This window comes from Urocampus carinirostris, chromosome 5, assembly GCF_059441175.1.
Source record: "Urocampus carinirostris isolate Australia breed hairy pipefish chromosome 5, RoL_Ucar_1.0, whole genome shotgun sequence".
Classification (NCBI taxonomy): Eukaryota; Metazoa; Chordata; class Actinopteri; order Syngnathiformes; family Syngnathidae; genus Urocampus; species Urocampus carinirostris.
The window spans coordinates 29232718-29245424 of record NC_142353.1 but is presented as its reverse complement, the minus strand read 5'-3'; the positions used below and the strand labels follow the sequence as shown (position 1 = coordinate 29245424).

Below are 12707 nucleotides of genomic sequence, written 5' to 3'. Positions count from 1 at the left end.
ATTCTTGTGAGCAACCCCCGTGAATATAACTGTCAGAACCCGAACAGACAGTGGACCCAGACGTGTAACGTTTTCACACAAGCTTTATTTTACGGTAACGGGGCAGTCATGCGCGGGAACACAAAGACCAGCGATTCGGCGATCGCTGGGCAGAAGTAGTGAGACAGAGAAGTCAGGCGTGGGAAAACAGGAAGCCAGAGGTAGACGAGATCGAAACCATACAGGACAGACACAAGCAGATACCGGACAGATTGGGTCGATACCTGATGCTGGATACACGAGCAAGTTACCGGACAGGACGGGATCAATACCGGATGCTGGATACTGGACCAAGATACCTGACAGGACGGGACATACGGGATCGATACCGGATACAACAGCAAGATACCAGACAGGACAAAACAGACGTGATCGATACCTGATACTGGACACATGAGCAAGGTACCGGACAGTACCGGACAAACGGGATCGATACCGGATACTGGATACACGAGCAAGATACTGGACAGGATGGGACGGACGGGATCGATACCGGATAATGGATACACGAGCAAGATACTGGACAGGAGAGGACAGACAGGATCAATACTGGATACTTGAGCAAGATACCAGACAGGACGGGATAGATGGGATCGATACCAGATACTGGATACACAAGCAGGACACCGGACAGAGTCAAAATACACATCTTGCAAGTGCGGAGGTTCGTTGACGGACTGACAAGGAGTGAATGAGAGTTTGAATAGGATAGGAGCCAATCAGGCAACGAGCAACAGCTGGCGCCAAACGAGCGGGCCCAAGTGAGGGCAATGGGCAACCGTGACAGTAACTTGACCGCGTTGGCAACATTTTGGCTGATTTAAAAATGTTCCTGTATGTTTCCATTTGTTTTACCAAATAAATAATGAAATATTATTTAAAAGTTATATTGTGTCATTTAGTAGTGAGCGACAATTGAAAAAGATTAAATTGTATTCAATATGAAAAAAAAATATTGACTATATTTGTTTTTCTTTTCTAGAGAAAAAAAGTTCAAACATTGTGAAGTTAGAATAACCATTTTTTAAATTATCATCATTTTCTGCCAACGGTGCTTTTTTATTTTTGGGCAACCAATGATGATCCTGATATGTCAACTCGGACTACACCGCATCCACTCCCGATACTCACATCATTTATGTGTTTCCGTCTCCGTAATAATGTTTATAGAGTCACCCAGCAAGACCAGGTGTGCAAATCAAGCTTATCTAATAGCCGTGGGCTTGTGTATTGGGTTCCCTTTTGGGAACAGGTTGCTTGCCTGCCTGCCTGCCTGCATATGTGCGCAGCGAGCGGGGAAGCTGCAAAAACAACCTTCTCCGTCGCTCTCCGTGTTATTACGACCTCCCGCCTCAGCAGGTCCCGTTTGAAGACAGGAAATAGGAGTCGGCGCCGTCCGAAGGGCATGTGGCAGCGCTTTATACACAGCTGACCTTTAACTTTTTCTATCCACCCCCGCTTGCTCTCTCACACCTTTCCTCGTGGAGGTAAAAAAAAAAAAAATTCCGATCGGGCCTGGGTCTGAGTGGAAAGTCTGAGATTTGTTTAAGAGAGTGATGGCAAGCAGATCCGTTAGATATCAGAGGAGGAAGTAAAAGGGAAGGTCGTCAAGTATTGGCCAAGACAACGTATGGGTGTTTCTATGAATTACTGTGATTTCCCTTAAAAAAAATTACATTTTATGCCAATGCGTCTGCTTTAAAAGATTCCCATGACTTTTTAAATTGGAAATGAAACCATATCAAACAAAACATGTGTACTAACTAATTAAAACGTTATGATACCTTCATAGGAATCATTTTCATGCCTCATTCTATTTAAGTTACCATATTTATTTGTGTATAACAGAGGGAGAGACAGAGGCAGAGAGACAAAGTAGAACAATGACTGGTGGATAGTTAAAAAAAAAGGCAGCAAGAGAAAAGCCGAGCCCGACCTGAACGTAATGATTCACATTTAAGGTGCAAAATTTGGGTCGGGCTCTGGCTCAAGGTCTTACATATCGTTCTGCATCCCAGGGGGGGTCTACCCTTATGGTAGTTGAAATACGTACCTTCTGTTTCAGATAACAATAAATATACTTTTGTAATCTCCTTGCATGCGCACCAAACCACCTACTCGTGCAGAATGCTGTGTCTCGAAGTTTCTTTTTAACAGTTGCACGATTTACTAAACTTATTTTTAAAGTTCTTTGGCTGTCAAAAGTAGACCGCCCAGCACCGGCGATGATGATGTCGTCACCAGAGCTCAAACACTGACTTTTTCCATTTGGCTTTTCTCTTTCATTCCGCCACCCTATTAACATATTCAAATAGTCGGCGCTGGCTTTCGTACCGAGGAAAGCGTTTTGATTCGTTTTGCCGACTTTATATCTCTATTACCGCTTGGAACCGACACAATCGGAGCAGGATATCCGGCAATTTGGCCGCTATTTAACGTGGATTGTTTCCACTAGAGACGCCGTTGCCCATTCTCTACACTTCCTGTTGCACCCTTGCCTGACGCAACTCCCCTTTTGCCTGCTGCCCTATCTGTTCTTTTGCAGGACTCTGAGAGAAAGGGCTTCATGAACAAGCTTTACGCCATTCAGGACGTGTGTATCAGCGTGCAGAATGCGCTGGATGAAGTGGCCTCCTACGGCGAGAGGATAAAGAAGTGAGTCGTAAGCCTCGCTCCTCGGCGCCCGGCCCGCCATGCTTTTTTTCCCTACCCTCGCCGTGCCAGGGTGCCCCACTTTGCCTCGCCAGCCCGATTAAAACATGAAACACCGCCGGCATGACAAGCGGCTGATTCGTCCATCTTTAACAGCTTTTTGCGCCTTCTTTCTCTCTCTGCAGCACTTTTAATTGGACGGTTCCTTTCCTGAGCTGGTTGGCCATCTTTGCCCTCGGGATGGCGACCACCATTATTTACTTCATCCCGCTCAGATATATTGTGCTAGCTTGGGGTAAGCCAGGTCATAAAATGGACTAAAATCACTTAGAGGTAAAAAATCTAATTTATAAATCAAAAAATAATCAATTATTAAAATAATCACATTTTAAAAATATATAAATATATTTGTTGTTTAGAATGATAGATCACATTTTTTCAACCAAATATTTTGCTTAAGTTGTAACTAGATTATATATTTTTGAATGCTTAATTTGATTTTATTCAAGTAGTCTATTCAATCATTTTAATTGAGAAAAACAAAAAAAGAATTATCAATGAAACTGATTTAAAAGAAGTCATTGATCACATTAGCATTTGCGGCATGATTTTTTTCATTTCATTATTTGTGCAATAAAAAAATAGACGTTAGTAATTCTTAACTGGCGCCGCTACAATAAAACAAAACAAAACTATTGTATGTTTTAAATTTGTTCCATAAAAAAACACATATTAATAAACTCTTTTATGACGTAACACTTACTAAAACTATTTTGACATCAGGAACACCGATCTCGTCAACAACACCAAATTTGGACAATGGAAGTATCCAAACTTTCTTCCTTCTTCAGCACAGTCAAATAACACAACTTTTTTAGATTTGTCCTGCAAGATTCATGCATAGCTGACTGTGTTTCTCCACAACATTTCCATTTTGACTGATTGAGGATTTCTCATTAAAATCAATAGTTGGTGGTAAAGGTTGGCAGCGACTATAGTGACGTGTTGTTTGGTGTATCACTAATGATCCTGTGTGAATTCTAACTACTCAATGTTGGTTTCCATCCAGGAGTGAATAAATTCACCAAGAAGCTGCGGGACCCTTACACCATCGACAACAACGAGATCTTGGACTTTTTGTCCAGGGTGCCCTCGGATGTCCAAGTGGTGGGTACTAAATCTTTCTGCAGCATTTCCGTTTTGTATATGCTCCAAAAGGCAGAAACAACTGCAATCAAAATGCAGTTAAAAGTCCAATTAAGCAGCAACAGGATCTGTCGTTTTGCTGGCCCAACTTCCTCTTTGACGTCTTGCCGTCTTTCATCTTTACAAGGTCATATTCCTCGCTCTTTTGCGCCCCTTCGCGAGACCCCCTGCTCTTTCTTTTATTCCATCCTTGTGGATTCTTTTTTTCCGAGGGGAGAGCTGTTGTAGTTATTTGCACCAGGCAGGTAGCCGTCACATTAAATTAGGCCGAGCTGTCCCCTTCGGTGAAGTGCAGCCACATGACACACCTGGAGTCTAAAGGGAGAGGGATGTAAAGCCCAGCAGGTACAAGGCCTTTACAAGAACCCTAATGAGGGCCTGCTGGATCGGCGGGAGGGGTCGGTCATACTACTCAGATGTGGTGCACACGCACATATACACACACACACATATATATATATATATATATATATATATATATATAATATATAGGCACATTAGTTAGATCTAAACATGAAAGTAAGATGACACAAGTAATATACTCCTATGTTGATAGAACAATGAGTTTTATGATATGAAGACAATACCAAGAAATATAGTCAAGTCAAGTCAAGTCATTTTTATTTGTATAGCCCTAAATCACGAAGAGTCTCAAAGGGCTTCACAGATTGTTACACTATATTACACAAACTATTTTCAACCGACAAGAGGAGTAGGTTATTCGTATGCAATGGAGTAGAAGTGAGTTTTAAGTTTAGATTTAAACATTTCCACTGAGGTTGCAGATCGGATCTCAGGGGGAAGAGCATTCCACAGCACCGGTGCCCGGATGGAGAACGCTCTCGAACCAGCAGAAGACTTCTTTGCTCTCGGGGTCATCAGAAGACCAGCACTCTCAGATCGTAGGCTTCGGACCGGGACATAGTGGCAGATCAGATCTGAAAGATAAGAGGGAGCAAGTCCATGTATGATTTTGTACAATACTAAGAGAACTTTGAAGTCACATCTTTGGCTAACTGGGAGCCAATGCAGGTTAGCCAAAATCGGTGTTATGTGATCGTACTTTTTTGTCCTAGTTAAAAGCCTCGCTGCGGCATTTTGTACTAGCTGAAGAGACTTGATTCTGGACTTCGGGAGACCGGAGAGTAGTGCATTACAGTAATCGAGACGGGAGGTAACAAATGCATGAATTATTGTTTCCGCATCAGACTGAGACAGTATTGAACGGATTTTAGCAATGTTGCGAAGATGGAAGAAGGCAGTTCTAGTAATTTGCTTTACATGCATCTCAAAGGATAGATCAGGGTCAAATATGACACCTAAATTTTTAACTGAGTCACTCTGTGTGATGTGACATTTGTCAATGTTCACAGCAGTTTTTGAGAATAAGTCACGGCATTTAGAAGGACCAATGACTAACATTTCGGTCTTTTCAGAGTTAAGACGCAAGAAATTGAGTGACATCCACTCTTTTATCTCAGTGAGACAGGCCTCCAAATTTCCACAGTTTAGTATGGAAGATTCCTCCAACGGAAGATATAGTTGAGTGTCGTCTGCATAGCAGTGGAAGCTGATATTGTACTTGCGAATAATATCACCTAATGGAAGCATGTAAATGTTGAAAAGTAGGGGGCCGAGCACTGAACCCTGCGGAACACCGCAGGTAACATTAAAGGGCTCAGATGTCGTTTCACCATATTTAACACAGTGCGTCCTATCTGAGAGGTAGGATCTGAACCACGAGAGGACGGTTCCTGAGAGACCAATCCATTTTTCCAACCGTTCTAGTAGGATATTGTGGCGCACTGTGTCAAAAGCAGCACTAAGATCCAGCAGCAGCAAAAGTGATGATGCGCCAGAATCCATTGACATTAGGAGATCATTTGTTACCTTGATCAGAGCTGTCTCAGTAGAGTGGTTAGCCCTGAATCCTGATTGCATGGATTCAAAAAGGTTATTCTCAGATATGAAAGCATTCAGCTGCTGTGCCACTACTCTTTCGAGTACTTTAGAGAGGAAAGGTAGGTTTGACACAGGTCTGTAATTACTTAAGATTTCTGGATCAAGGTTGGGTCGTTTCAGTGTGGGTTTAATAACGGCGGACTTAAAAGCTGCTGGAACTACACCTGAGGAGAGTGATGTATTTATAATATTTAGAACTGAAGGCCCAAGGACGCTAAAAAGACTTTTAATAAGTGAACCTGGGAGCGGGTCGAACTGGCAAGTTGTCGGTTTGGCCGCATTCACCACTTGTTTGAGATCATCAAGTGACAGTTCACTAAAACCGGCCATTTTCCCAGGGCAGCCACCCTGTCGTGCATTTGTAAATTTCAGTCCTTTAATACGTGTGGTACTAACAATATCTTTTGCAATTTCTTCCTGTATGCATTGAATCTTCTTAGCGAAGAAGACCATTAAGTCCTGAGCAGAGTGTGTCGAACTATCTGCGATAGTCTGTTGCCTTGTAAGGGATGCTACAGTGTCAAAAAGGGCTTTGGGGTTGTTCTTTTGAGATGCAATCACCTTCGAAAGGTAGGCCGATTTTGCAGAGGCAAGGGCCGCTTTATACTTTAACAAGCTGTCACACCAGGTTTTATGGAAAACCTCAAGCTTGGTAGCGCGCCATTTTCTCTCCCATTTCCTGCATTCTTTTTTAAGGGTTCTAGTTTCATCAAAGGGTTCTAGTTTCATCAATAAATATAAGGAAAGCACGCTGGCTACCTCTAACTGAACAAGACATGAAAGGAAATTGACACAGGATATGTACTCACACATTGATAAAACAATAATAACAGTGCTCTGAAGACAGGACCAAGAAATGAAATCTAGGGACGCTTGCTATAACTGAACAAAATATGTAAGGAAGACGACACAGGATACATATACTCACATATCGATATAAAAATACTGACAGTGGTATGACAACAATACTAATAAATCGTATAAAGGTACACTAACTAGCTCTATCTAATTGCACACAATATGAAAGTAAGTCGAAAAGGGATACACACTCACACGGTGACAGTGACGACAAGACCATCAAGTATAATGCAGGCACACTATCTCTACCAGCTCGGTAGCCTAGATGGTAGGGCGCCCGCTCTGAGAATGGGAGGTCGCTGGTTCAAGCCTTGGCCGAGTCATACCTAAGACTTACAATATTGGTACTGATTGCCTCCCAACATTAAGGGTTGGAATTGGGGGGTTTGGTCACCTAATGACTAAAATGGCTGCGCCCTGTTTGGCTGCGGCTGCATCGGCTCGCTACAGTTTAACTGTACGGGTCAGGTGTATCGATTTCGTCTGTGTGCATTGTTACAAAGAATGACAATGAAAGTAAATTCTTCTTCTTCTAATTGAACAAAACATGAATTAAAGACGACGCAGGATATATACTTTCACGTGGATATAAAAACAGTCCTATGACCAAGAAGTATATTGCAATTGCATTTGCATTTGACACGTTTGCCATGGCGCCCAATTGGCCCCGCCCGTGTGGTGCCAGCTGCGGCTCGTTGACAGATTGGCTTTACATCTATTTAAGCTTAGTGCTCTCACTCTTCCTTTGTCAGTCCGTCAACGAACCTCTGATGTGGGTTTTGACCTTGTCCTGTTTCCTGTTGGTATTTGCTGCCCAGTATTATTCCCATTTATTTTGTCCTGTTTAATATCGGTTTCCAGTTTCATTCCTGTCCAGTTTGTCCTGTTTATTTTCGATATTCCTTTTTTGATATAAATTCTGTCTGTCCCGTCCTGTCCGGTATCGATCCCATCTGTCCGATATCTGCTCGGGCAATCGGTATCGATCTCGTCGGCCTCCGGCTATCATTCCACGCCAGACTGCTGCCTAACGTGCATGACTCCCCATTTCCCGTAAAAGAAAAGGCTTGTGTGAGAAAACGTCACGCATTTGGGTTCTGATCCAGTTCCGGTTCATGACACCTTTAACCAAACAAAACATGTAAGACAATCCCCAAAACTCTTTGTTACATCAAAGAACTAAATTCCACCAAAATGAAAGCACCAAAAGAGTGAACATGACAGTTCATAAAGTACTTAACATGACCCAGTATTGTTAGAACTCGTCTAATATAAGCTCTCCGCTGGAAAGCTGCCATTTTCCTTACATTTTCTCCAACTTTTCAAGCATTTGAAGGGGAGTCCCTGAATTTCAATGCGCTATCCGAGCATATGTCATTTACGGACGTCCCCTTGAATGTGAGCACCTTAACAGTTGCACGTCTTCCCTAGCCGACGTTTGGGAAGCGTCGGAGCAATATTGAGCTTTATGACGCCATTAGCCGCGCGAGCTGGGGAGCGGCCAAGGCAATTAGCGTGCCAAGTGGCCGTTTATGATTGGAGTAAAGGCCCAGTACAAAAATAAGACCGGCTTCTAATTTAGTGCCTGATGAACGGCAGGGAGTTGCTCGGTATTTTTAGACGGGCGGGATTAAAACCTCTGCGTGGATAAACGGGTCAAAGGCACGCTAGATAAAGGCTGTTGCCAGATGGTTTCAGCCACATCCGCTACGGGGCTCGTTCACCTTTGCTTTGTCCTTATTTGACAACGTCAAACTTTTTCTTTTTTTTTTTAACCGGTGGGGGGCCAATTAACAAGAAAAACAAGACTCTGAATGGGTATATTTTGTTTCCGTCCCAGCTTGTGTCACCTTGTCGTTTGCATCGGAATCTCAAAGCGCCGTTCGAACGATTCGCGTTTAAGTCGTTGTTGAGGAAATTAAAACGTAGCCGACTTGTAAAAAGTATGCTTGGACAAATAATCAGTCTAGTGGAGTCCTGTTCTGATATAATGTAAAGAATAGCGTGACTACCTGTGGAAGGCAAATGACGTTGAAGGACAAAGCAGGAGTAGCTAAAAAAAATAGAGGCTACAAATGAGTCATAGCCTGCAGCCAAGTCGCTAGAGAAGAAAACAGTGGAAAAATAAAAAATATCCGAATCACGGAACCCAGTGATATTCACTTGCATGACTGTCTGTGTTTGACACTGAAGGATGAACATGAAGAAGCAAGCTTTTTATTAAAGGGAGCAGCTATCGATTAGCTGTTAAGTGTCAAACATGAATGGCAGGGGAGGGAAACAGTTGAATAAAGGTCAAGCATGGCTGTTAAGTGCTTAAACCACCACCAGGAAAAGCTTGCTTTTTAAGTTCGTCATTCGAGGTTTCATTGTTGTAAGTGACCGCCAAACATGTCGTCTTTCGATCCACCTCTGTATTTACTGAGTGGCTAAAGAAGGAACAGTGGAAAAAAAAAAGGAGACGACGCCTGAATCAAGGAACTCAGCGGCGTTTGTTCGAGTGACACAGAAGGATGAACATGGAGGAGATAACAAAAACATTAGCGGCTGGCAATGATCCTTAGCCATGTGGCTAACATAAGTGTTAGTGACTGACACTGAACAACATGAATAACTAACAATAACAATAGTGGATGGTCTAGTCGCCAACATGCGTGGCTAGAGAAGGAACCAGCGGAATAGAAGTCAAAGATGCCTGCATCACGGAACCCAATGACATTCGCTTGCATGATCATGAAGGACAAAGCAGGAGCAGCTAGCAAGTCTGAAAAATAATAATTTTTAAGGTGTCCAGTACTAGAACTAGATCCAAAATTCAAAGTTTGGGTTCAAATTATACATTATACAGGTTTTACAGTAGTTTATTACCCTATCGTTGACTACAATCGCAAAACATTGAGTACAACGGGAATCAAACCCGGGTCCCAGGGCTGAGAGCGCCAATTAAATCTACGAGATCCCCAGTGATATGGATGACACTTTCACTCAATTTTCAGTCAGGGTACCAAAAAAAAATGTTAGAAAATGGAGAAAACAAGGTGGTCATGAAAGATTTAAATAAATGCAAAAAAACGTACGGCCAGGGAAACAACTCTTTGTTGTATCTGTAGATGAATCGTACTTTGAAGGACATTAAAAAATACTCTTTTATTTTGCTATTGCGTTCGCGTGTGCGGCACTGTTCTGAAGTCATGAGATCGAACTTCCTGTGTGGAGTTTGCATGTTCTTCCCGTGCTTGCGTGGGTTTCCTCCGGGTACTCTGGTTTCCTCCCATGTTTTCTTCTTTTTCTTTTTTCATCTTTTCTTCCCTTTTTATCTTATCTTCTTTTTTCCTCTCGTTCATTTTTTTATATTTTTCTTTTTTCTGCCTTCCCCTTTTCTTGTTTTGTTTCCTTTTTATTAAAGTTAAACACTTTTTATTTCTTTGGGGGAAAAAGTGAGGGGAAATAATATTGTGTTTTGAACACATTGAGTCCCCGCCGTTTGTATTCTTCTTGTGCTTCTTAGCGCTCATTTTCGGTCGTATAACATCATACACATATATGGGTCAAACATTGCGCACTGTACCTTTAAAAACGATAATGTGAAAAAAAAAGGTCATCTTAGATTTTTCGAGACGTTTTATTGTAGTTAATGAGAACATTTATGCTTAGAATATGCAAAACTGTCTTATTGATTTAAATGTTTTGCTCATTTTATTATTTTATTGGGAGAAAATTTCCTTAAAATGGGTAAGTGTGAAGCACATTGTAAAGCGCTTTAGAAGGTCTTCAATAAATAAATGCGGACAATTTACATTACATTTGCGCCGTCCTAAAAAAGTTGAGTTTCGCATGAGGGACATCCCAGTCAGTAACTCTGACGCGCTGGCACTCATACAATCCCGGCAGACGAGTGATCAGAGCTAGCCCAGCGAGTCTGCCAGATTTCCTCACTGTCGGCTACTACTCCTGTCTGACTGACTGACGTCTTCTCTGATTCCGAGTTTGTCGCCGTCGCTCGCGTTTTATCCGGCGCCGGACAAGCGAGTGCCGCCGAGTGACGCCGGATGAGCCGATTGCCGTTTGTTCACGACCGTCGAAGTGGAGTTGCAAAATCGAAATCCTTGTAGATTTCTCCGTTTGCATCGTTTGAAATTAAGTCATTCAATGCCAGACGTTTCTCTCAAATGGAAAGAAAAGGTGCCAACTACTGTTTACCATTTTGACTTATTTTCGAAGGCCTACAGAAAATTGAGTTCTGCAGCTATGTACAGACGCTGCCCTACGATCGTCCAGAACCTCCTTCGTAAGTTGAAGTTGTTCGTAAGTAGCTTCAGTGCTATATTTCGTATGTTTAAGGATTATAACAGTATGTTTAAGGCTTGAATAAGTAACCTGTATTGTTTTGTACTGTTTTTACTGAAAAACAGTTCATAAATTAATATCCTCTATAAAGATAAAAAAAGTTAAGTTTAACTTACTTTTAGAAGATGCACTTCAAGAGTTAGGGGGCGTTCCGACCATTTTCTCAACCGCATCAAGCTTTCTTATTCCAGTTTCATTCTAAAATAAACGGCTCACCACTTCTTTACACTTTACACCAACCATATTGAAGGGATGCACGAGCCAAATCAAGTCATATTTATTTGTGACGCCCTTAATCACAAGGAGTCTCAAAGAGCTGCACAGACCACTGATTATTGCAAACCGCAGATTATTATTATATTACCCCTATTATATTACTTCATGATTGTGTCCCACTTATTGTTGATGCTTGACAAGAAATTACAGTTTTATATCTTGATGTTTGAAGTCTGAAATGTGGCAAAAGGCCCCAAAGTTCAAGGAGGCCCAATAGTTTCGCAAGCCACTGTATTATGTTTAGGAATCTTCCCCTTGTGTAGCGTTTCATATGTCATTATTATTATTTTTCCTTTTACTTTATTTTATTGACTTATTTTCAGTTGTTTTCTCTGTACTTCTGCAGCACTTTTTATTCCCTTGGAAATGGCTAATTTCGACAGTCACACATTGCAAAGTTGAAAGCTTCATGCCAATTTGGTTTGGAATGATGCAATGTTCAATAAAAGGGACTTAAAAAACTTTTTCATAAAAACTGTCTTGAAGCCCTTTGCCAGATCAAAGTGGGACTTCAGCAGAACAACAGAATTGTGTGCACTCTTATTTATATTGATTTAACGTACTTAATGGCTCCTACATCACGTGATTCAACAAATCGTTGATTTAATTAGTTGCTAACGCTTTTCATAATAAATTTTAATCGATTAGTTGTTGCAGTCCTAATATATTGTTTTTATTATCGCGGAATCTGGATTGAAAGGCAATTTTGTATGAAATCAAATAAATATCATGTTTTTTTTTTAGCTTATATTGGATCGATACTTGATCTATGGAATGGATGGGAACACCCTTACATGTCATGAACCAGAACAGGATCAGGACCCAAATGCGTGACGTTCTCACACAAGCCTTTTATTTTATGGGAAATGGGGAGTCATGCACGTCAGGTAGCGGTGGCGTGGAAAGACAGGAAGCCAGGGACAGAGGAGATCGATTCCAATTGCCCGAGCAGACATTGGACAGATGGGGTCGATACCAGACAGGGCGGGACAGACAGAATTGATAATCAAACAGGATATTGAAATTTAACAGGACAAACTAGATGGGAACGAAAACTGGAAAGAATAATAAACAGGACAAAAATAGATAGGAACGAAACTGGAAACCGATATTAAACAGGACAAAATAAACGGGAACAATACCGGACAGTAAATACCAACAGGAAAACAGGACCGAGTCAAAACCCACGTTTTGCGGGGCAGAGGTTTGTTGACGGACTGACAAAGGAAAGTGAGAGCACTGAGCTTAAATAGCAGGGAAGCCAATCCGTCAACAAGCCGCAGTTGGCGCCACACAGGCGGGCAAATTGGGCGCCGTGGCAACCATGACATTACGTATACTAAAAAAAATCCCAACAAAATGAAAAG

The 12707-nt window shown here is 41.8% G+C and overlaps 1 protein-coding gene across 6 annotated transcripts in view; it reads left to right on the top strand.

The window, feature by feature from the left end:
- The window catches only part of mctp1a (multiple C2 domains, transmembrane 1a), a 166113-nt gene that overhangs the window by 148409 nt on the left and 4997 nt on the right, over nucleotides 1-12707 (top strand). For 4 of the 6 annotated variants that reach the window (XM_088336399.1, XM_088336398.1, XM_088336397.1 and 1 more), the window contains 3 exons: nucleotides 2585-2694; nucleotides 2877-2986; nucleotides 3761-3858. In XM_088336399.1, the coding sequence (XP_088192525.1) occupies nucleotides 2585-2694; nucleotides 2877-2986; nucleotides 3761-3858 (318 nt within the window). Of the gene's footprint in view, nucleotides 1-2584; nucleotides 2695-2876; nucleotides 2987-3474; nucleotides 3859-12707 lie in introns of all 6 variants that reach the window. The other 2 variants (XR_015850527.1, XR_015850528.1) reach the window with 2 other exon arrangements.